The sequence below is a fragment of the Prionailurus bengalensis genome, chromosome B4 (assembly GCF_016509475.1).
Source record: "Prionailurus bengalensis isolate Pbe53 chromosome B4, Fcat_Pben_1.1_paternal_pri, whole genome shotgun sequence".
Lineage (NCBI taxonomy): Eukaryota > Metazoa > Chordata > Mammalia > Carnivora > Felidae > Prionailurus > Prionailurus bengalensis.
In genome coordinates this window covers 121,849,749-121,875,509 of record NC_057358.1, presented here as the reverse complement: position 1 = coordinate 121,875,509, position 25,761 = coordinate 121,849,749, and the positions used below count along the sequence as shown (strand labels likewise).

General features: G+C 37.8%; 2 protein-coding genes and 1 pseudogene across 3 annotated transcripts in view; 1 reads left to right on the top strand and 2 right to left on the bottom strand.

Annotated features, from left to right (window-relative positions):
• Positions 1-4,290: 4,290 nt before the first annotated feature.
• LOC122474203 lies at positions 4,291-4,445 on the bottom strand (annotated as a pseudogene).
• A 933-nt stretch (positions 4,446-5,378) lies between these two features.
• Positions 5,379-18,722, top strand: ARL1 (ADP ribosylation factor like GTPase 1). The gene is made up of 6 exons (XM_043562316.1): positions 5,379-5,605; positions 9,562-9,699; positions 12,123-12,204; positions 13,608-13,719; positions 17,375-17,553; positions 18,317-18,722. The coding sequence occupies exons 1-6, from the start codon at positions 5,602-5,604 to the stop codon at positions 18,345-18,347; spliced, it is 546 nt and encodes a 181-aa protein (XP_043418251.1). The 5' UTR covers positions 5,379-5,601; the 3' UTR covers positions 18,348-18,722.
• A 3,835-nt stretch (positions 18,723-22,557) lies between these two features.
• UTP20 (UTP20 small subunit processome component) overlaps positions 22,558-25,761 on the bottom strand; it is a 107,305-nt gene continuing 104,101 nt past the window's right edge. For both annotated transcript variants that reach the window (XM_043562315.1, XM_043562314.1), the window contains exons 59-62: positions 24,982-25,281; positions 24,649-24,775; positions 23,219-23,364; positions 22,558-22,939 (exon numbers count right to left, since the gene is read on the bottom strand). In XM_043562315.1, coding sequence (XP_043418250.1) covers positions 22,784-22,939; positions 23,219-23,364; positions 24,649-24,775; positions 24,982-25,281 — 729 coding nt within the window. In that variant the 3' untranslated portion in view covers positions 22,558-22,783. The remainder of the gene's footprint in view (positions 22,940-23,218; positions 23,365-24,648; positions 24,776-24,981; positions 25,282-25,761) is intronic.

Sequence of the window (25,761 nt, the reverse complement as noted above, 5' to 3'; positions counted from 1 at the left end):
ATAGCACCATTATTCAAATAGCCAAAAAACGAGGTCAACTCAAATGTCCATCAACTGTTGAATACACAAAACATGGCATATACAACAGAATCTTATTCAGTCATAGAAAGGAATGAAGTATTTGATAAATGCTATAACATGAATGAACTCCGAAAACATGCTAAGTAAAATAAGACAAATACTGGACAAATGTTGTATGGTTCCACTTATATGAAATATCTAGAATAGGCAAACTCATAGAGACAGAAAATAGATTACAGGTTATAAGAGGCTAGGGGAGGGGTGGACTGGGAAGTTATTATTGCTTAATGGGTACAGAGTTTTTGTTTAGGGTGATGAAAATGTTCTGAAATTTGGGTGATCTTTGCAAACCTTGTGAATATACTAAAAGTCACTTAATGTACACTTAAAAATTGTGAATTTTGGGGGTGCCTGGGTGTCTCAATCGGTTGAGCATCAGACTTTGTTCAGGTCATGATCTCACAGTTTGTGAGTTTAAGCCCCGCATCTGCCTCTCTGCTTCAGATCCTCCGTCCTGCTCTCTCTCTGCCCTTCCCCCGCTCATACTCTCTCTTTCTCTCCCTCTCTCAAAAATAAACAAACATTAAAATATTTTTAAAAATTGTGACTTGTAGGGGTGTCTGAGTGCCTCTGTCGGTTGAGTGTCTGACTCTTAATTTCAGCTCAGGTCATAATCAACAGTTTGTGAGTTCTAGCCCTGTGATGGGCTCTGTGCTGACAGTGAGGAGGCTGCTTGGGATTCTCTCGCTTCCTCCCTCTCTCCCTCTGCCCCTCCCTCACTTGAGTGCACTCTCTTTCTCTCTATCTCTCGAAATAAATAAACATTTAAAAATTGTGAATTTTATTGTATGTGAATTACATCTCAATAACCTTTAAAGAGAAACTCTTCAATGTTGGCAAAGTGCATGTCATTGAAAGGAAACATGTGAAATATAATCAAAATCTTGCTTTGTGAAAATCACACACCTAGTTATGATTTCAAAATGCTTCTTAGTTTATTTTGATTTTTATTTTTTAAGTAGTCTCCATGCCCAGTGTGGATCCCAGTGTGGGGCTTGAACTCACAACACTGAGACCAAGACCTGAGCTGAGATCAAGAGTCAGATGCCTAACTGAGCCACCCAGACACCCCAAAATGCTCCTTAGTTTAAAATACAATTATAAATACACAGTATGATAAGCCCTTTTGAAGCTTATATTTATCATATACTTATTATATTTCACAGGTTTCTGCTTCATAGAATAAGATCTGAGTGAAAGAATGTAACTTCCACTAGGTAATGGAACATATAGAAATGTTTAGTTCCGAGCCTTGGAAACTACAGATTCTTGAGTCATGGTCATATGTATGAATATCAATTTACCGAATGGATAGATCATGGTTCAGTTACAGAAAGCATCATAATCTAGTTACTCCAGGCCTGGAAGTCAAATGATTAGGGTTGCTTTCCTGGCTGTTTCTTAGGTTGTTTCTACTACATCTGTAATTGAGGTGGTTTTGAGGAATTGAGGTTCCTCCTAGCTTTAAAATTCTGAACTTACTTGATCTTATTGTGATTTTAGAGTCAAAGGAGTTTTAAGCTTGTATTGCTTGCTTGGACTGCATTAAAACATTCACATTTTAAAATTTAGTTAATTATTCTTGGACCATGAGATTTGAAAAGGATTAAATTGTCCACTCAGCTTTTGATAAATTGGACCAATTGATCTCAGTCTATGGAGAATTAGTATGAAGCAATACCACCACCTGGTGGCTTTTCCTCAAATATGACAACTTTTGTTTGTTTAAGTAGGTTCCACACCCATTGCGGGGCTTAAACTCACAGCCCTGAGATCAAGAGTTGGATGCTCTGCTGACTGAAGCAGCCAAGTGCCCCAACAACCTTCTTTATCTGAATATGATAGTTTGGCTTCTATCAAACTATGACAGGTGGTTTAGATATGCCTACTTTAGGAAACAAGTTTAATAATATTGCACAATATATGTTTATGTTAACTAATGCTTATGGCATTGGCCTTAAAAACTTATAATTCAGCAAATTCTCTCAACAAATATGTTTCGTGCCCAAGTATTAGGACAAAGCAGTGAACAAAATAAACAAAAATATTGGCATTCATAGATGTTACATTCTAGTGAGAGGAAGTAGACAAAATATAGGCATAATAGACAAGTAAATTATGTTTAGTGGCAAGTTCTTTTAAAAAATCAGGATGAGGATGGCACACCTGGGTGGCTCAGTTGGTTGGGTGTCTGGCTTCAGCTCAGGTCATGATCTCACAGCTTGTGAGTTCCGGCCCTGCATTGGGCTCTGTGCTGACAGCTCAGAGCCTGGAGCCTGCTTCGGATGTTGTCTCTCCCTCTCTCTGCCCCTCCCCAGCTCACACTGTCTCTGTCTCTTTCTAAAATAAATAAACGTTAAAAAAATTTTAAAAATCAGGATAAGGAGGATGTTGGGTGGGTTGCAGTTTTAAATAGGATGACATTTGAGCAACGACTTGAAAGGTGAGGTCAATTTTATGTGCTTATCTGAAGAATAAAATTACATAGACTTACAACTAAATATTTAGCCTTAATTCTAGCATGCTGCTATAATTCTGCTTCCTCAAGTATCTCTTTTTAGTAAGCAGGAACTGTAATGCCAGGCCAATATTAATAGGAATGATTACATTTTGAAAAAGGACATTGAAAAAAAAAAAAGGAAGAAAAAAGAAAAGAAAAAAGAAAAATGATGTTGCCCTAAAGATAAGTATCTTTACTTTGTAATGTCTTTAGTTAATATCAGAAAAGAGACATAAAATGGTAGCTTTGTTATCTTACTTTTCACAACCTTACCTTTACACATTGAAAATTGTGTTCTTATGAAAGTAGGAACTGCTCTAGTCTTAGGAATTGAGAATTGAGAGAAGGGAAAAGGTAGAAGTGAGATGATACCACCAATAAATATTAGTTAAGTTTCCCTAAGCTGTTTATGGTTTTGTTATTTATAAATTTGCCAAGGTACTTTGTAAAATTATTTACATTTTTGGACTTAAACGCTCTTGGGTTAATGAGTGCCTCTAAAAGTTAGAACCTTGAGAGTAGGTACTGTTTTAGACTATGTTGTAGGTGTAGCATAAGGCCTTGAACACAGTAAGTGGTCAGAAAAGTTATTTTATTTGTCCTAAATCTATACTAGAAAAACTTTAAAGATAACATCCTAATATTTTGGGATTTTTCTTTAGGTCAAAGTTTGCTGAGAATGGAGAAGAGTTTTTGATGCAACCAGGAAATGAGATAAAATCTTAACAAAGAGTTAAATGGGTAAATGTAAAAAATAAAGTTTTGATCCAATTGCAGAGGGTTTTTTTTCCCTAAGTTTTATTTATTTATTTTGAGAGAGAGAGGGTGGGACAGAGAGAAAGACAGAGGGAGAGAGAGAATGCCAAGCAGGCTACTCAATATTAGAGCTGACCCCATGAGGGTTAATCTAACCATCCTGGTATCATGACCGGAGCCAAAATCAAGAGTGGGATGCTTAATGGACTGAGCCACACAGGCTCCCCTTTTGTTTGTGTTTTATCATATTATTGTTTCCAAAGTGACTTCTAATTAGGTGCTTAATACACATTATGAAAGGCTGACATGCCATCCAATAGTATTAATAATGGTTTTAAATTTGTAGATAGCACTTCAATTCACACAGTGTCTTCACATAGGTAGGTCTCATTTGCTTATTTGGTTCAGAATATGCACTGCAAATATAAAGTTTACAGCATACCTTTCCTTTTAGTTCCTATTTTTTTAATGTTTGTTTATTGGTTGGGGAGGGGGGAGAGAAAAGAGAGTGCACTGGGAAGGGGCAGAGAGAGAGGACACAGAATCTGAAGCAGGCTCCGGGCTCTGAGCTGTCAGCACAGAGCCCCATGCCAGGCTCTAACTCAAGAACTGAGATATCATTACCTGATCAAAGTCATACGATTAACCGCCTGAGCCACCCAGGCGCCCTTCCTTTTAGTTCTTTAAAGGGAATTTGTATTTTCACAGAACTACATGCATTATACTGGAAATCTGACATGGACAAAATTTTAAGTAGCAACGGTCAAGATTTGCCAATCTTGACAATCGAATCTTGACAAGCTTGTCAATGCTAATATTGACAAGCTAATTTTGGCAAAGACAGGCAGGGGAAGAGGATGAAGAACAGGAGAAAAAGGTCAGTGGAATCCCAGCCCACTGAAGTCCAACAGCTGGCACATTATAATGCTTACAACACACAGCCTTAAAAAAGGTCCAGGTGTTCAGATAAAGAGTCGCTCAACTCTCTCCTCAAAACAACAAAGATAAAAAAACAAATAAAACCTTCCCTTGCAAGAAAAATTCTGTGAATTTATTAAACTGATAACAGGTGCTACACTTGATCTTAGCCAAAAGGCCGAGAAGCGATTTTGTGAATTTATAATTTAGAAGCGGGGAAGGGAGGCGAGGGCAACAGGTAGGTCTAGTTTCAATGCCTAGGCAGCTGGAGAGGTCTGAAAATTGAAACAAAAGTCAGTCCATAAACTTCTGTTGAATGGATGAAAATCTCTATTATAAATAAAAACATAAAATGCCAAAACCATATTTGGAAGGAGACCCAAGAAAGAGTTTACAATGGTGACTTCTAGGGAGAACTGTGGTATTGTGGCTACGGATCGGTTTACTTTTCTGTGTACCTTTACGAATTAAGACACGCACGCTCAACCTTTAAAAAAATTACAGTCTAGGAGAATCCCTTCTTCCCATCGTCCAAGTACTGCTTCCTTTCTCCCAATACAATTCCCTGTCAAAACCGGCATTACTGTCGACAGACGCCCCTGGAAGGAACCAGCCCGTCCGCACTACCAAGCACACAAAGCTGGTCAGGTGCTCAGAATTAGGTGGAAGAACGGAGTGAAGGGCTCTAACGCTGACCCAGCACGCCAATGCGACACTAAAAAACTCCAGTTAGCGACCTCAGGCGTAAGGCTGCTTTGCATTGGCGGCGCGGGGCTCTTCCTATTATTATTACGTAGTCCTATTTCCGTGTGGGAGAGAGAACCCAAAGAAAGGTGCTTCGCCCCCGCAGGACGCTTCAGGACCTGCAACTTCTGCCACGCTGCACCCGATGCCGGCGTCCAGTCGACTGCTGCATCGAGGCCCAACTCGAATTTTTGGGTGACAGATTCGCCACTTTTGGGGGTCAGAATTTAAAAGGAAAATTCGAATTTCCCTGTTTGGGAAGCCCTTTCAACAAGAAAATAGAAGCAGGAGAAACTTGGGGTCCTTGAATATTTTTTATCCTCTGGCTTTCACTTTGCGCGCCCGGGACTTTTGTCGAAAGCGACGACGCGGACGCTCAGGTCGCCGTTCCCGGCGCGTAGTCGCAGCGGCCCGTCGCTCCCGCCCCCGCCGGGAGTCCGACGTGGAAGTTGCTGGCGGACCGGACTTCCAAGGAAACCGCTTCCGAGCCGGAGCCGGAGGCCGAGGCTTGCAGAGGTGGCGGCGCCGAGGCTCGAATAGGAGTCGCTGCCGAGGCCGGGGCCTGTCTCTAACCACCAACAAGGGCGGACAGGCGGTTCATCATGGGTGAGGATCTGAGGAGGGCGCCCGGGCGCGCTCGAGGGGCTTCGGCCCGAGGGCCGGGGTCTGGAGGAGAGGGGTCGGCCTGGGAAGCTCGGAGTAGCCAGCTTTTCAGGGGCAGGTCGGTGAGGACTTAACTCACCTTGGCTGTTCGCCTGTGGGAGTGGACCCTGCCTCGAGCGTTCCCTCTGCCCTCGCTCCTGTCCCCTTTATCCCAAAAGGGTCAGGGGGCGGGGGCGGCGCAGGTCCGCCCGGCGCTGCGGCCGGAGGAACCCGGCCCCGAGACCTTTCCCCTGACCGTGAACTTTTCCCTGTCCCTCTCAGACCCAGCTCGATTTGGGGGTCAGAGGTGGTCTTGGGAAGCTTGGCAACTTGTCAGTCGCAGGTGCGCTGAGGTTTCTTGCGTGAAAAATAAGATTTGACCCCACAGTAGAAGCGTGATTCTCTTCCTGGTCGCTGGAACTGCGTCAGTGTAAAAAATCCAAAGGGAACTGTTGCTCATAATGTTTTTAGTCCGCTTGTTATTTGCCTGCTTGCTGTAGCTTTTCATGTAGATAATAGAGTAATGTGGAGAAGGAAATGGGGAGGGTAGTGGTCATAACTGGTCAGTGAGTGAAATTTTAATCTCGATTTTTTTGGAGTGCTGGTTGAGGGAACTACATTGTCATCACAAGTACCAACCGAAGCCTCCCTCCCCGCTGAAGCCCAAATGCAGATTTTTAAACTGGTTTACACCTCTCCAAATGGTGCACGTTCGATGACTGACTTTAATTCCTCTACGATTTTCTGGGGGGATTTACCTACCCTGGAATATCACAGGCGCTTTCCTGCTTTTTTTCCATAAGTCCTTTCATTTTTTTTTTTTTTAAGGTTTTCTTTTTAAGTACTTTCTACATCCAGGACGGGGCTGGAACTTACAACCCCAAGATGGAGTAGCCTGTTGTACCTACTGAGCCAGCCAGGCGCCCCAGTTTTTTTTTTTTTTAAGGTGTAAAAAGGTACTATGGATTTTGTCAAGTCACACCCCTTCTTTTTTTTTTTTTTAATGAAATTTATTGACAAATTGGTTTCCATACAACACCCAGTGCTCATCCCAAAAGGTGCCCTCCTCAATACCCATCACCCACCCTCTCCTCCCTCCCACCCCCCATCAACCCTGAGTTTGTTCTCAGTTTTTAACAGTCTCTTATGCTTTGGCTCTCTCCCATTCTAACCTCTTTTTTTTTTTTTTTTTTCCTTCCCCTCCCCCATGGGTTCCTGTTAAGTTTCTCAGGATCCACATAAGAGTGAAACCATATGGTATCTGTCTTTCTCTGTATGGCTTATTTCACTTAGCATCACACTCTCCAGTTCCATCCACGTTGCTACAAAAGGCCATATTTCATTTTTTCTCATTGCCACGTAATATTCCATTGTGTATATAAACCACAATTTCTTTATCCATTCATCAGTTGATGGACATTTAGGCTCTTTCCATAATTTGGCTATTGTTGAGAGTGCTGCTATGAACATTGGGGTACAAGTGCCCCTATGCATCAGTACTCCTGTATCCCTTGGATAAATTCCTAGCAGTGCTATTGCTGGGTCATAGGGTAGGTCTATTTTTAATTTTCTGAGGAACCTCCACACTGCTTTCCAGAGCGGCTGCACCAGTTTGCATTCCCACCAACAGTGCAAGAGGGTTCCCGTTTCTCCACATCCTCTCCAGCATCTATAGTCTCCTGATTTGTTCATTTTGGCCACTCTGACTGGCGTGAGGTGATACCTGAGTGTGGTTTTGATTTGTATTTCCCTGATGAGGAGCGACGCCGAACATCTTTTCATGTGCCTGTTGGCCATCCGGATGTCTTCTTTAGAGAAGTGTCTATTCATGTTTTCTGCCCATTTCTTCACTGGGTTATTTGTTTTTCGGGTGTGGAGTTTGGTGAGCTCTTTATAGATTTTGGATACTAGCCCTTTGTCCGATATGTCATTTGCGAATATCTTTTCCCATTCCGTTGGTTGCCTTTTAGTTTTGTTGGTTGTTTCCTTTGCTGTGCAGAAGCTTTTTATCTTCATAAGGTCCCAGTAATTCACTTTTGCTTTTAATTCCCTTGCCTTTGGGGATGTGTCGAGTAAGAGATTGCTACGGCTGAGGTCAGAGAGGTCTTTTCCTGCTTTCTCCTCTAAGGTTTTGATGGTTTCCTGTCTCACATTTAGGTCCTTTATCCATTTTGAGTTTATTTTTGTGAATGGTGTGAGAAAGTGGTCTAGTTTCAACCTTCTGCATGTTGCTGTCCAGTTCTCCCAGCACCATTTGTTAAACAGGCTGTCTTTTTTCCATTGGATGTTCTTTCCTGCTTTGTCAAAGATGAGTTGGCCATACGTTTGTGGGTCTAGTTCTGGGGTTTCTATTCTATTCCATTGGTCTATGTGTCTGTTTTTGTGCCAAGGTCACACCCCTTCTGCTACACTTTCTTTCCCAGGGTTCTCTGGCCCGTGGTGTCTTTATTTTTCCAGACTTGCAGCTCTTAATTGTGCCATTTCTTTGTCAAATAACCATGTATCGTGTGGCATCGCTTCTGTTGTCAACTTTTTTTTATATTGTTAATGTAACTTTCAGTCTTCTCTAATGGCTTTTGGTGGAGAAGGCCCAAAGTGCTTTTTTCTGGAATCATTAAAGAAAAAATGTATTTTAAAAAAGCTTCTTTATTTTGTTGTAAAAAGAATAATACTCTAAATCACCATTTATTTAAACACAATCCAAATGAATCAATACCTTAATCTGTTACCAGCAGGCCCTGCTGAGACAAAGGATAATTTTTTTAATTTTAATTTTTTCCAGGTTTCTTGAGGTATGAATGAAAAAATTGCATATATTTAAGTATGACGTTTTGATATATATAATATATATACACATTGTGAAATGACTACCGTAATCAAGCTAATTAATACATCCTTTTTTGTGTGTGGTGAGAACACTTCCAGATCTACTCTCTTAGCAAATTTCAACTGTACAATACATTGTTATTAATTGTAGTTACCATGCTGTTAATTAGGTGTCCAGAAATTACTACTATTGTAAGGAAAGTTTGTACCCTTGACATCTCTCCCATTTCCCCCACTCCCCCAGCATCTGATGACTACCATTCTACTCTGTTCACAAGTGCTTTTATATTACACAGTACCTTGCATATAGGAAGCTTTCTGGAAATATTTCAAGATACATTGAATGTAGCTTTATTATTTTTTTAAATGAGTTTTCTGCCAAAAGTAGGTTTTGTTATTTTGGGCTTCTGTGCCTCAATTTATTTTGCTAATTCTATTGCTTACAGAGAAATCTCAGTGATTGAAGGTAGTTATCATGGTGCTACTGTACAATGATAATAATTGCTTTTCATATATAAGGATCTCATTGTCCCAGTGTCATTCTTATTTGTCCTTTGGTGTTTGAGGGTTGTGAGGAGATCATGCTAAGGTATCCATATTCTCATGATTAGAAAGTGAGCTTCATGAGGAAGGTAGACCTATTTCTCTTATGCTGCAATGTATCTTCTGTGCCTTCCTAATGCAGTATCTAGGACATAGTGACGATCAGTAATTACTTGTTTGGTGTTGAATAATGTATATCATTGGGAGCAAACTTAATGAACCTATGAATCAAGGAAAATACTATAGTATTATTTAATTTGGCATAGCTTTAATTTTTTTTTTTTCTTGAGAGAGAGCCTGTGACAGTTGGGGAGGGGTCCTGGGAAAGGGAGAGAATCTTAAGGAGGCTCCAGGCCCAGTGCAGAGGCCCACCTGGAGCTGGATCTCATGAACCTGAGAAGATCATGACCTGAGCCGAAATCAAGAGTCTGATGCTTAACCAACTGAGCCATCCAGGCACCCTGGTATAGCTTAAAAAGGGCGAGATTAAATGTTCTGTGGACCTAGTTCAGAAAATGATAATACATTTTTTCCTTTATTATTTTTTTCAGGTGGCTTTTTCTCAAGTATTTTTTCCAGTCTGTTTGGAACCCGGGAAATGAGGATTTTAATTTTGGGATTAGATGGAGCAGGAAAAACTACAATTTTGTACAGATTACAGGTTGGAGAAGTCGTTACTACGATTCCTAGTAAGTGTTAGTACGATAAACAAATTGTAGGGGGTTTTTGTTTTCCATATAACATAACTTTATTTCTGAATAAGTAATTCATATAATAAGTTAATGTTAAGGTTTGTAAACTTCTAGTGTGGGCATAATATTGATAACATTTTTCATAAATTTAGAGGCATTTTGTAAACCCCTGTGCATGGCTGGGTTTTGCTGTTTAAAGCTAATTTTAAAAGTTGGATAGAGTTAAGGCACTTAATCTCATTGAGGGCTAGTATCTTTATTGATAAAATGAAGATAATAAATATACCCACTGACTTTGAGGGGGGAATAAGTGAAATATATAAAATACTTTGTAAACCTGTTTAAAGAATTATATGGATGTTAAGTGATACTATTGCATCTGAAGTGATTTTTTCCCCCCGTATGTTACTATTTATATATATATGTATTTTAAACTTTATTTATTTTTGAGAGACAGAATGTGAGTAGGGGAGGAGCAGAGAGAGAGGGAGACACAGAATCTGAAGCAGGCTCCAGGCTCCAAGCTGTCAGCACAGAGCCTGATGCAGGGCCCGAACCCACGAACCATGAGATTGTGACCTGAGCTGAAGTCAGACGCTCAATCACGCTCAATAGACTGAGCCACCCAGGCGCCCCTATTTGTTATTATTTTAATAAGATTTGTTTCTCTTAAGGAATTCATTGCTTTTAAAGATCTGAGTTGAAGAGATTGTTGAATTAATCTGGTACCTGAAAATATCAAGAAAAGAAACACCTCAACTTTAAATCAGTTGTTGATATCTTAGAGGAATATTCTCAAATAATCCTGTTTTACTACATGAGAAAACTATTATTTATACTTTTTTTTATTTGTTGGCCTGAATTGACTTCGAGAAGATTAATATATTAAACTAAGTTTAAGAGTTTGTTGAAGAGTATTTTAAATTATGCCTCTAAAATCACTGTCATGCAAGGTATTTCTATATTTAGTAGTATTTAAATTTCCAGATTAAAAGAGAAAAAGGTCTAGCTTTTATGAAAGAAGAACCTTTTAAGCTCTGTGGCATCTGATTTATTTTTGCCACCATCAGTAAATTTCAGTTCCCTTGATTTTTGCTTCTCAAAATTGCCCATCTCTGCAGTGGTTAAGTCTTGGTGGCCCCTGCAGTGCACACAGCCCAGTGGATTGCATTTCAGGGAACACACTTTACAGCCCACCCTTGTCCTTTGAATATAAAAAGTGTTATCGAGGTAAATATGGTGATTACACTCCTACCTAATTCGAAGGGACACATCATGTACTTGCACTTGATCTTAGCCAAAAGGCTGAGAAGCGGTTCATATACTTGCTTTTTAATTTTTCACTCAGGTTTATTATAGTTACTTTTTAGTTGTGATAGGTATACTTATGTAAACTTATTAGCATCATTTACCAATAGACTTAAATTTAAAACAAAAATTGTCCAGTTATAGCTATGTCATTTTTTACTTTAAGATTATGAAATCTTATTAAAAAAAAATTTTTTTTTAATGTTTTTATTTATTTTTGAGACAGAGACAAAGCATGAGCAGGGGAGGGGCAGAGAGAGCACGGGACACAGAATCCAAAGCAGGCTCCAGGCTCTGAGCTGTCAGCACAGAGTCCGACATGGGGCTTGAACTCATGGACTGTGAGATCATGACCTGAGCTGAAATCAGACACTTAACTGACCGAGCCACCCAGGTGCCCCAAGATTATGAAATCTTATTAATCCAAATTTTTCAGCATCTTCTCCACCTTTCCTTAGATTCCTTTCAATGAAAATAGTAGTATCCTGCCTTAGCCATATGGTGCCACACCTCCACCTAAAAAGAATGGCAGGGAAAAGAGATGAGACACCTCCCATCTGAGCATCCAACCATGACCTTACACAAATGAGCTCTTGAGGAAGTCTGCAGCGAGTCTGTGAGATTGCTACCCTTAGAGAACCCAGTTTCTATAAAGTGGTATACAGCTTTTGCTGAATCCTTAACCACTGAAGCTTAAAATGTTGGCTTTCTTGGTTTTGTTCCATTTATATTTGCTATCTATCAAAATTCCATTTTTTTTTGTAATACATCTACATCTGTTCTTTCTAAGCATAACTTTCTGAACACTTTTGTATGCCAGGATTGTATTATATGGAGAGTTTAACATAGTAGACTTCCCACTGAGCTAAAAATTCTGTATTTGTAGAGGTAACGGGATTCTTATATAATCTGAAAGTGGTACTGATCTTGCTAATTGATTGTGTGTGTTTGTGTGTGTGTAGCACAACTGTTTTATATTAAATGGAATAATATTTCAACCAGTAATGTGATTCAGTGGTAATTCATTAATTGCTAAGATGCAGTTAGATTGGATACTTTGAAGGTAGAATGCATTAGTCTACATATACTACTGATTTTGATTTCTCTTCTAGCTATTGGATTTAATGTTGAGACAGTAACATACAAAAACCTTAAATTCCAAGTCTGGGATTTGGGAGGACAGACAAGTATCAGGTATGGTACAAAGACCAGATTACTTTCTAGTATTGAATGTTTATTGGCCCTTGAAGGGTGAAGAGCAGTAAACCCAAATATGTCTTCTTTTGTAATTTAACAATTATTTATTTTTGAGAGATAGAGTGTGAGCAGGGGAGGGGCAGAGAGAAAGGGAGACACAGATTCTGAAGCAGGCTCTAGGCTCTGAGCTGTCAGCACAGAGCCAAATGGCAGGTCTCGAACTCATGAACCGAACCGTGAGATCATGACCTGAGCCAAAGTCGGACACTTAACCGACTGAGCCACCTAAATGCCCCTCTTTTGTAATTTAAAATAAGGAAGAATTTCCTGTTCTCTTAATTGAATTAAAATTTAAGGAAGCCAGTTTTCCAGATACCACCTAAATGAAAAAAATTTTCAGGAAAATCCCAAGACCTAATTACTTGGGGAGTTTTTAACTAAAAATCCTCATTTAGTCAGTCACTTTGTCTATAAGACAGACTGTTTTGGATTTTATAAAAATACCTTTCAGCCCACCGTTTAGTGTTTAATGTGAACATAGATGCCTTCTGGAATGCAGGTCTCCTGCCTAGCATTCTGTGCTTGGCATGGCAACTGTGAATGTTTGGTGACTGTCAGTGGTTGCTCACTGTGGTGCCTGCCATCTTAAAACATGGGTAGTGCAGTCTCCAAATATCCTGCTGCCTTTTTTACTCATTTTATTTATTTTTTAAAAAGTTTATTTATTTTGAGAGAAGGGAGAGTGCAAGTGGGGGAGGGGCAGAGAGAGAGGGGGAGAGAGAATCCCAAGCAGGCTCCGTGCTGTCAGTGCAGAGCCCAATGTGGGGCTCAATTCTAGGAACCGTGAGATGATGATATGAACCAAAATCAAGAGTCAGACACCCAACCAACTGAGCCACCCAGGTGCCCCTAACTTGTTTTATTTTTTGAACCACTTTTGAGGCCCTCTCTAATTTTAGCCATTTCTACCTCATGAAGTCTTTAGTAATCAACTTAATGTCTGTTATATAAAATCGTACTAAAAGTTTTTTTAAGAACCCATTTCTTAAGGAGTTCCTAGTTAAAGATTTATAAGATATAACAATAAGGTCTGGTATAACTTTATCTTAGTACATTTAGTGATTTAGGTTGATTATAAATGTCTTCCCTTAGCCTGAAGTCTGAAACTCCTCGATCCTGTGATTTAGTGTTTATCATTCCACCCCCATCCCATCTGAAGGATGTGATACATATCCTTCAGAAACAGTGAATCATTATGGCATTAATTCTTTCATGGGTGGGGAAGATTGGCATATAAGCCCCCACCTCCCATCATTGCCAAGTCCTAGCACATAAATTAACATAGCAGGTTCTTTTTCTTTCAAATAATAATATATTCTCCCTTGCTGAATTTTCTTTAGGCCATACTGGAGATGTTACTATTCAAACACAGATGCAGTCATTTATGTGGTAGACAGTTGTGACCGAGACCGAATTGGCATTTCCAAATCAGAGTTAGTTGCCATGTTGGAGGTAAGAAAACTGTATTCAGATGTGGGGAAATCTTTTACATTTGCTTGCTGCTCTCATTATTACCACATGCAGGAATAATGAAAAGGAAAGCAGGAATTTTTTTTCCCCTCATGCCTTTAGTATCATTTTCTTTTATGCAAATTATTTCCTATTCCAGAAATTCTATTGGAAAGAGGGATGGAGACCAAAAACAAAACAAAACAAAAGAGAAACAAAGAATCCAGCCTTGTAACTTTAAACTAGATTCCTTGATTTCTACCAAGCTCAGAGCTGAACTCTTTCTAAACTGAAGGAACTATTCTAAGTTACTTTTATGAAGTGCTTTCTATAGAATGTTCTGTTTCTACTTGTATTTCTAGTTGTATAAATTAGAGAAGCAGATAAGGGTATACATAGTAAGCATATTTGTTTGTTTTAGAATTTCTGGGTATTTGGCACAACTTTGATCCTTGTTTACCTCTTCCAGCTTTATTGTTCTTTACTCTTGCCTGTGTTTCCAGTGCTTCAGCCATACTGACCTTTCTGTTCTTTGGATACACTGAGCCAGCACACTGGACACTTGGTTGAGGGCTCTTTGCACTTGTTCATCTTTCTGCTTGTAGTGCTTTTCCTCCAAATCTGCATGGCTCCTTCTTGACGTGTTTTATCTCATGTTTCTGTTCCAGAGAGGAAGCTCAGTTATTTTCTAAACTGAGCTTTATTTTTTGTACCACTTACTGTTTCTTTCCGTAATTTAATTTAATTTATTTTAAAATCTGTTTTTCTTTTTAAATTTTTTATTTTATAGATAGAGAGCATGAGTTGGGGAGAGGGGCAAAGGGGGAGAAAGAGAGACTCTTAAGCAGGCTCCACACACAGTGCAGAGTCCAACATGGGGCTTGATCCCATGACCCTGGAATCATGACCAGAGCTGAAACCAAGAGTGGGACACTTAACCGACTGAGCCACCCAGGTGCCCCTCTTTCCTTTATTTTAAAATATATTTGTTTACTTATATAAATCTCCCAACCTAAAATGTAAGTTCTTTGAGTTTACCCTAATATCCCTGATGTGTAGAACAGCGTATAGCACTTACTAAAAACTCAATACATTGTATTCACTGAAGTTTATAGAATAAAAATTTATTGGCTAACTGAATTCAGAGGATGCATTAAATAATCAAAAGTTCAAAAAAAATCTCCAATTGCTAAATAAGCTTTTCATATGTACTAATGATTAATTTAAGTAATAATGATATTGCCTTATGCTTGAGAAAATTAGATACCTAAGTTTCCTTTTCCTACCAAAACTATGATTCTGAAGTATCCAATCATTGAATGTTTAAGTTCTAGGCCATTTGATTACCTACATAGAAGCTTTCTGAGAATGCTTTAGACTTCTGATTTCCTGATTACTGACTTAATGGCTGAGTTATAAAGTGAAGACCTAATAGTTTCAAACTTTTGCTTAATTTTTTTTACAACATAGCATCATATTTATCATAAGAGCTTCTTAGACCAAATTCAAGTATAAGGAATTTTAAGGGACCATTTAAGTGCTTTTAGTATAATGGATTTAAAAAAAAAAGGTTTGTTTAGGTGTTAAGTCACATGGTATAATTGATTTTTATCATATAAAGTACTGCATAAAGGAAATGGATTATTAACTTAAGTTTGTAATTCTTGTGCTGGTTTATTATTTGTGATATTAGAATTTGACTTGTATAATCATGAGAAAGAACTAAAAATTATATTCATTTTTAGGAAGTAACTTGTTTCAGTCAATATATATAATGTAAAGTACATATAGCATGTGAGTCGGGTCTATTATCTATTGCATTAAAACTTACAGGCATATAAATCAATTTAAGTTTTCCCATTTTTGTATGCAAAAATACATTCTAAATGGAGTAAGAATGAAATGTAAAGAATGGAAATTGTTAACTCCAAGAATATGTAAGTGAATATGTTTAAAATTTCTGGATAGGGAAGGTCCTTCTAAATCAAAGGATTGGAAGGAATTAGAAAAGATAGATTTAATTATATTAATACAAACAAAAACCTCGCAAATACAACTTAGGGTAAAGCAGGGAACCAGGACATAGTTTCATAACCAGTGACTAAGGATTTGTGTTCTTAATCATATCAAGACCTTTTGCAAATAAATAGGAAACTGAACAGAAGGAATGAATCTGCAGTGCACAAGACAAAACTATATTCGAATATTTGCATTTCTTATACTCTGGTAATAAATAAGCATTTAATGACATGCTATGTTTGGAAAAATATACTATACATAGATACATATTTCTAATTCTTTCAGGGCTGCATTGAAGAGTGGTACTGTTATACACTGTTGGTGGAGTCTAAATTGTTAAAAACCTTTCTGGAAAGCAGTTTATTTTATTTTTAAAAAAAATTTTTTTAACGTTTATTTATTTTTGAGACAGAGAGAGACAGAGCATGAACAGGGGAGGGGCAGAGAGAGAGGGAGACACAGAATCTGAAACAGGCTCCAGGCTCTGAGCTGTCAGCACAGAGCCCGACGTGGGGCTCGAACTCACGGACCGTGAGATCATGACCTGAGCCGAAGTCGGACGCTTAACCGACCAAGCCACCCAGGCGCCCTGAAAGCAGTTTATTAATACATATAATAGGAGTCTAAAAAAATTCATACTCTGATTCTATTTTTAGAGAATTTGTTAAAGAAAAAGATTTCTGTGTAATGACTGCATCCCTTAGGTTTCTATAGTAGTCAAGGAAAAAGAATCTAGTAAGAATTTCTGGAGAACAGTTAGTGTATGGTGTATGCATTCATAGTGCAGAGTATATTTAACCATTAAATTTTTTTGTTTAAAAATTTTTAAAAATATTTTCTTACGTTTGTTTTTGAGAGCAAGTGCACACGTGCGTGTGTGAGAGAGGGGCAAAGAGGGAGACAGAGGATCCTAAGTGGCCTCTGCACTGACAGCAGAGAGCTTGATGTGGGGCCTGAACAAACGAGCCACGAGATCATGACCTGAGCTGAAGTTGGACACTTAACTGAGCCACTCAGGCGCCCCATTAAATTTTTTTTTTTTTTGAAAAAATTTTGGTTGTTTGGATAAATATCCATGATATAATGTTTATTATTTTTTAAAAATATTTTTTAATGTTCATTTATTATTGAGAGAGAGAGTGTGAGCAGGGGAGGATCAGAGAGGGAAGGAGACAGATTTGGAAGCAGGCTCCAGGCTCTCAGCCATCAGCACAGAGCCTGATGCAGGGCTTGAACTCACAAACTGTGAGATCATGACCTGAGCCACAGTTGGATGCTTAACCAACTGAGCCACCCAGGTGCCCCAAATGTTTATTTTTTTAGAGCAGAGTATAGAACTGTGTGTATATATATTGATTTTCAAATATGTAAATGTATTTACTAAATAAACTATAAGTATCTAAATTACAAAGCAATAGAAAATACCCACAGTGTTAACAGTGATCATGTTTGGAAGATAGGATTATGGATGAAGCTTGTTTTCTTCATTCTTCTCTGTAATTTCAAATAATTTATAAAGAACATTATATATTCATAATTAGGAAATATACTTTTAAAATAATGTATTTGTTAGCATTTTCCCCCAAATTGAAGGGGGCAAATTGATGAGAAAAAATTAAGTAGCTTCTATTTTATTTAGGAAGAAGAGCTGAGAAAAGCCATTTTGGTGGTGTTTGCAAATAAGCAGGACATGGAGCAGGCCATGACTCCCTCAGAGATGGCAAATTCACTTGGGTTACCTGCATTGAAGGACCGAAAATGGCAAATATTCAAAACTTCAGCAACCAAAGGCACTGGCCTTGATGAGGCAATGGAATGGTTAAGTATCATGTTTCTAGAAGCCATTTGTGCATTTGTTTGTGTGTGCAGGTGTGCATATGTGTGATTTCCCTTTAGTCTTAAGGACAAAATTCAGATTACTTAGCAGCATATCAAATTAAGTTCCTCAAGCCTTTTCTTCCACTGGTCTTCATATACATTGGCTTTTATTTCAGCCACACCCACCTGATTATAGTTAGATAAGCCACCTCTCCGCCATTTTTTTTTTTTTTTTTTTTTAGCTTTTTTCCTTCTTTACCTCATCCTCCAGTTCCTTATCCTTTAGTACTTAGATTAAGACTTTCTTCTCAAGAACCTTTCCTTGCACCTCTCCGTGCCCAATGCCTACCGCACATGTAGGTATCCTTGTCACAGACCAGTAGTAATGTAGTAGTTATACTGTCTTATAATTGATTTGTGATCTGCTCATTAGATTTTCAGCTTCATGAGGACTGAGAATAGTTTTCACCTCTGAATTATCCACATCTGGCCTTGCTGCAGTAGTTACAGCCTGGAAAGTAGATATTTGGTCTTTTTTTTTTTTTTTTTTTATTCATTCAGAGCATAGATAAAAGTAAAAGCTAAGAGAGGCCTTCATCGAAATTGAGTCCATACCTTTATTCTTCTGATATAACTATCTTAGCTTTCATCATTTAAAGTGCTTTGGAATCCACTTCCAGTATAAAACCTACTATAAATGATCATGTTTTATACCTGAAAGTTTGAGGTTAATTTTATGAAACTGTTCATTTTCTTTTCACAGGTTAGTTGAAACATTAAAGAGCAGACAGTAATTCAGTCACTTCCATTCCTCTGAAATGAAAACTACATCACATATCCCTTTGGAAACAGTTAAGTGTGCTTCGTGCTACTAAATGTTAAAACTCTGTGATTGTTGGCATATACTGAACTGACTGCAATATTTGTAATAAATATAAGTATTCGGTTGGAAGGGTAGCTTACCATGATTGAACCAACTGAATGTCTGTTTTGTGTAATGTAAAATCTTTCCTTTCTTGTGTTAAGTATATATATTCTATTTGTATGGAATTCTTATTCAAGTAGAGTCCTATTAAAGAATGTATTCTCATTGAGGAAAATACCCTCCTATTTTTGAATCAGTGGTTGCATCTTGTTTGTATAAACACTAATAAATATCTTAACTCATATATTTCCCTCTAAAATGAATTAAGTTTTTTCCAGAGATTAGATTCAATAGGCTAGGAACATAGTTTGAGTTAATATGTCTTCATTTGCTTAATGACTACTTTATTTAAGCTGTTTTGTTTAAAAGCTTTTGGTTATAGGCATGAAACTGAAGTAATTATTTTGGCAGTTAAAACCTCACTCACCTCTGTAATTGTCATGTTATAGTACCATATAGTTGTTGGAAAATTTTTACATATAGGAACCCTGTCATATAGGTAGCACCAGTTGTAATGTCTTCATTTTATGGATGTGGACCCAAGATTTTGATGAGTTGGCTTGCCTCAGGATCACCTGCTAGTGAGGTGGGAACAGGACTCAAAGTGAGATTTCAGGGTCAGAAGCTTGTCTCATAAACTGTACCATTAATTCCTGAAAATGTCAACACTGGCAACACAGACAACTGTAACTGCTTAAACAAAATTATGCTAATTGAAGTAGACACAATACATTTAAAATAATTTCTGTAAATTTGTCTATACTAGGAGAGGTAGTAAAAACACTCCTAAATGGTTATATTTGATGGAATCCACAACATATTAAAGGAAATTGAAAAAAATCTATTTTAAGAAGCATTGTAAAAGATGTCTTGACTGTCTTTCATTTATCTATAATTGGACATGTAAATTTGGTGAAAAGTAAAAAATTAGTGGTTGTACAGGGAGAAATTAAGCATTCTTGGTTTTAAAAAAACACTTACTACTAGGCTATCAAAAAGTTATGTTCAAAGGAACTTTTCAAACTATCCAGTCTACTACAGGATTGGCTACAGTTGTGACAGAAGTAAACATAGTCCCTTGTATTTACTAAAACTAGGGGGAATCTTTAAGTTGGACAACTAGCATTTAAAAAACCTGATGCCCCTTACTAGTGTTCTTGGGAACACCAGTGGTCCATTACCTGTCCCTGCCACAGTCTTTCTAGGTGTTGGCCTCTAGCTGCTTTCCTTCATACTTATGGTTATTCAGATCAAATGAATGTGGCTTTTTCTTTTCACCTGTGAGACTTTCACTTTTTTTTTTTTTTTTTTTTTTTTTTGTTCCCCAGTACCCACTCTTAATTTGGTCTCTGAAGTATTTTCTGGAGGTCTTTCAGGCCCAGGTGTTCTGAGTGCTACACCTAATATTAACTGAGCATGTAATTAACATTATTTCATCGTTTCCAAATCACTCCGGACGTACAGACTGCCCTTTTCATATTTATATACTTAGAATCCAGTGTGGTGCCTGGCATATTACTGCACCTCAGATGTGTGCATGGTTTAAATAGTAGGTATATGTCAACTAGGGAAATAGTATCTCTCCCACCTATACTTGGGTTCCCTTCTGGTCAGTGGCACATGTCTGGTGCTGGGTTTATATCTAAGTGGCTAAGTACGCCCCCAGCCAGCAGTCTAGGAACACTGTGAGAATGTAAGTGTGGGGCAAGAGAGGCCCTGGCAGGCAGATGTTGCCCAGCACATTGCTCTTGCCATCTTGAATACTGAACGCACATGAAGTAGTAGCAAAGGCAAGCACTTGGATGATCTGGATCTGTTTTATCACAAAGAATAGAATATCACAAAGAGCATACATGTACTTTAATGTGGTATAAATTATGAGGTCCTTGTGTAGCAGGAAACAACTGTACAGGTAAGTTACAGGAGTTTGAGTGCTATTTATAAAAATCTACTGAATATTGTTTTGGAGAAGCTTGAAAATGGGAAAAGCACCAAACTTAGAACACATGAATTCTAGGCACAAGTGGTCATTCCTTCAGTTTTTTTCTTATAAAAGAAGAGACTTGGACAGATCCTATCAAAGGTTTCTTTTAGTTCTAATATTCTATTTTATAACTCTGGTAGTTGTGCTATGTCAGGTGTTCACATTAAAAAAAAAATTGAGAGTGGTGGAATTTTGTTATTAGAATACGAGATACACTTGTGGAAATGTAACCTCCTTGAAGGTAGGGACTGGATCTTTTTTTTTTTTTTTTTTAATATTTCAATATTTATTTTTGAGAGAGAATGAGCAGGGGAGGGGTAGAGAGAGAGTGAGACAGAGGATCCAAAGAGGGCTCTGCAGTGACAGCAGAATCTGATACAAGGCTTGAACTCATGAACTGTGAAATCATGACCTGAGCTGAAATCAGGAGCCACCCAGGCACTCCAAGACACGTTATCTTACTGTATCTCTTGCATGTAGTGTGGTGCACTTGGCACATAGTGGGCACTCAGTAATTATTTACTAAATTGTGCTCAGTATCCCTGAGGATGTTTACTTTTCTTCTTCTGAAATTTCCCTAAGTGTTAACTTTTGATTTTTTATTTTAAAAATTTTTATAAAAGCAGTACATATATTTTAAATCACTTAGAATTAATTGAAATCAACCTTCTGTGATGCACCATGTTTATGCTCTTGGCACATTACAAACTCCTTGGAAGTGTGAGAACTCCTGTTTGAGACAAACTACATCAAAACACAGATGCTGAAGTTCAAGAATGTTTGAACATTTGATTTCTATGCCTTATGCTACATTCTGACTCCATATTTAGAAATTATAAAGAACATAGGCTTTTAATCCTGGGTATGAATCCTGCAACCTGTATTACCCTTAGGTAAATTATTTAACCTGACTCTGTTTCTTCATCTGTAAAAGAGGAACCAATTTTTAGGAAACTTTTGAGCAACACTATGAAGACTAAAATGTTAACAAAGTGCCTGGCACATTGGATGGCTCTTCTTCCTCCGTCTATTGAGCACTAAAGAATATTGCTTCCACATCAACTGTAGAGTGAGACCAAGATACCATTAATACCATATGGGTGAACAAGATAATGCCAGACTGTTTTCCAAAGTGGTTTATAAGAGTTCCCTTTGCTCCACCAAGCTTGCCAATATTTGATACTGTCAACTTTATCAATCTAAAGGGTTCAATGGAATTTCATTCTGATGTTAATTTGCATTTCCTAATTACTAACTTGCATATTCCTAATAATTTCCTAATTATAAAAGACTGATTCAAAATATTTAACAACCAGACATAGCTGATATAGGAGGACCCTCTACCAGTCTAGGTATTAATCTTGTAATTTTTGGTGTGGGGAAATAGGGAATCTAGGGACTTGGGTAGCCAGGGTAGCTTGAGTGTCTCAAGGCAGTGAAACATAAGTATATATATGTACATAAAGTACATAAGTACTTTAATATTTAAGAACTGTACAGCCACATCGGCTAAGTATTAATGTTTACTTCTTTTCTGTGCAATGACTATTTCTCTCCTGACACTTTTTCTATTGGGTTATCTTTGTTGATTCATAGTTACTCATTATATCCTGGATTCTACCAAATTCATTATCAGTATATGCTACATATCATATCCCAGTTGTGTCTTACAAGCAGAAAATTCTTAATTTTCACGTAGAATTTATCACATGTTCACTACAGGCAGCACTTTTTTGTGACTTAACATTTGATATCTGACAGGGAAAAGTCCTCACCGTATTACCCTTTTTAAGAACATCATGGCTATTCTCGGCTTATCTTCTATATAAATTTTAGAATCCTCTTATTAGGATAATCTGAAGAAATCTTGGGATTTTACACAGATATGCCTTTAGCCAATGGGGTCTAACTTGGGAAGAACTAGCATGATATTAAATCTTCCTATCCACGAACATGGTTATTTCTCCATTTGTGCATATCCTTCTTTTAGTGCCCTTTGATAAAATTTTGTAATTTTCTCCCTAAAAGTATTGTAAATCATTTGATTTATTCCTTCTATATTCTGTCTTGTTATTTTAAAGTGTGCTTAAAAAAATAATTTGTAAGCTTTTTATTGCTTTTTTAGACAGTGAAGATACAGTAATATTATGAAATGTTTTAATTTAAAAAAATATGAGCAGGATTATATTAAACTGTATAATATATAATCTATGCCATTGTAACTTAAATAATAAAATCTGCTGTGATTTCAGACCAGCAGATATACCAGGAAGTTCAGGCTTTGGGGTAAATGGAGATACTTTATCAGCAGAGGGAGCACATTACTCCAATATTGCTAAATCTTTCAGGCTGTGGCTCTTTTGTCTCTTGGCCTTATAGCCTGGACGCAGGAACTCTATCTTTCTCTTCTTGGCTTCACTTTTATTTTTGTGTTTCTTCAGCTTTTTCTTGGCAGCAATATCAGGATTAGTTACGAACTTGAAAAAAGAATAGAAATTTTATATTACTTTAAAAGTAAATATTAAACCAATAAAAACCAAATGCAGAAATGGGCCATTTTGTTCACCTTTAAATATCACAAATGCAGCACATTCCCATTAAAGAAAATTTGGAGCCCCACCTATAAAGTCCCCACTTCTCAAACACAGCCAATTCCTCTTTCCTCTCTGTGTTAAGTGTGACACACACGCATGCACACACCTGTGGTTAAAAATATCTATTAAGGAACACGCTATATTTTCAAACAGCAAACATACCTCTAAAGCCTTCCTCTTTTTCCGGAGTGCCCTTTTCTCATTAGCCTGTTTCTGTACAGAGGCAAAAGCTAAGGAGAAGCTCTCAAGCCCAACGAGCTTTTTGAGTAGTTCTATGATTTCCTGCGATAGATTCTTCAGCAGAGGATCTGATCACACACAGAGTAATAATTAGTCGTATAGGAAAAGACACATTTAACATCTATAAAATCAAGAACATGCAAAATTCAACCCCTGTGGAATCATCACTTTTATTACCTGAACATTAAACACTGATCTAAAACCAGCCTCTATGTTTCTGAGATGTGAAAAAAGGAAGTGTTGGGTAGGACACTTCCCAGCCACCACCACTCATCTGGGAGGCACTAAGAGTATCACAGACTCCATGAAGCCCACTTACCAGTGGAATCCTGGCTCAGAAGACACTAATTTGAGAAGCCGACAGAAACATTTTGGGTTACTTTATTAACCTGCTCAACTCTGCAGATGGGAAAGGTAAATATTTCTCTATGCCCCTTCTAATTCATGGGTCACAGATGCTTAGTTCTGGCCACAGCTTTTTTTTTTTTTTTTTTTTTTTTGGTTGTGGGGGGAGGTTAAGACTTCTGAGAAACTGACAAAAATCTTTGCTTTCCCACCCTTCCCTACCTTCTGTCTCCCAAATACACATAACCCACATATTTCTGTATTCAGTTTCAGGACAGCTGTTCTAGATTACAAAGTTTTCTTTGGATATTTCTTGAAGATAAGGACTAGGTCTTTTCTCCAATGTTGAACCCCCAGTACCTGGCAAATATTACATGCTCAATAAATGCTGAATAATGAGAACCAAAGTGGACCTGGCCTTGACCACTGCTTTTTCCTCTCTGAGAGGAAGGAAATGTATAGTTCCTGCTTTGATACTCACTTGTTTTATTTTAAAACTTAATACCTACTTTACCTCCTCTTTCCAACCCCCATTCCCTCTTTTCCTATCATCAAAAGAGAATTTAGGATCAGTGAGAGAAATGTACAAATAAATGCCCAGGCAAGGAAAATGACATATAGGAAAAGTAAACAACATATTTTTAAAGTATTTCATACTTTTGCCTTACAGTTCACAATAATAGAATACCATGACATTTTATTGTTCATTATTGTCCATAGCACTATGGGGTTTAGAACCACCTCAACTTACAGTTTTCTTTGAATATTTCATCTATGCTTAGGAGTAAAACATCTTTTAGGAGAGAAACATCACTCTTAGACATGAGGAAGCACACAGAAGGCAGTCGTAGATAAAACAAAGATGCCTTACTTGTTTGCTATTGTTTTGATACCTAGCAAGTTTTCTTAAAACTCTGGCAGGGAAGGAAGATAGAAAAGAAGGAAGCATTTAGGAGAGAAGTGAGGATATCTAATGTACAAGTATTCAGAAAACAGGCTGCAGTTACCCTGGTCTGAATAGGTGCTGTTCAGTTCTCGGAACAAAGGAGCTATGATCACTGGGAGATACGGCTTCACCTTGTCTATTCCAAGATCCATTGCCACAGCTCCAAGAAACTTAAAGATGCATGTTCTCTGAAAGTACAGATCATTCATTGTTATCTGAAGTGTTTCTTTTATTGCAGCCATATAAACAATTCAGAAAAGGTCTCTTTGGGGCAGATATTATTGCTGCAGTTTTTGGTTGAAGAGTTTCTAGAGATGTGGGAGCATTACTAATACCACTGAAATACTTTAAAAAAAAAATGACTACTTTCAGGCATTCTGAACATTCACTGCACCTTTAAGGGGTTTCTAGGTGAGTAGGCAGCTTCCAGTTTTGCAATCCAGGACAACTTCTGGATCAACCACAGCAGTGTGGCTGGCTTGCTGTGCTCTTCCTTTGCCTCCTTGTTTTCTTCTTTGTCAGAGTCCATCTCCTCATCTGCACAGGACTTGCGTTTTCTTATTTTCTCTCTGGCTACACCATCTCCCAAAGCTGCTTGTTCTTCCATGTCTTCTTTTATCTCACCTTGCTCATCCTCAGAATCAGATTCCAGTAAATATAAGACTTTGGCTACAAATAACAAATTCTTAACAACCTTTAAAAAAGGAAGGGAGAGAAAGGGAGGAATTGGGACTTTGATTGTGAAACAGATATGGCTCAGTAAAAAATAGGTATTCTACAATTAGGAAAAAACTCCCCCAAAACAGGTATTGCACTATTAAACTGATGATTATTCCATTTTTTTGATAATTCAGTTCTACCTTATAGTATACCCAAACCCATTTCCATGTAACTTATCTACTTGACCTAGTTTTACCTTTTAAGGTCACAAAGAATAAGTAAATAATTTCATTCTAGACTATCCATTTACATTTTTGAGAGAACTTTCATCCCTCCTCTATTAAATTTCTTCATAGAAATAACAGTTTCCACTTACTGAGCACTGATTCTATATACAGCATTCTAATTCAACTTTAAAATATCACTATTAGATACTATTATCAGGAGAGAAAATCAAGGCTCAGAGTTACTAAGTGACTCACCCAAAGGCAAAGCAAGTCGTCAGCCAAGATTG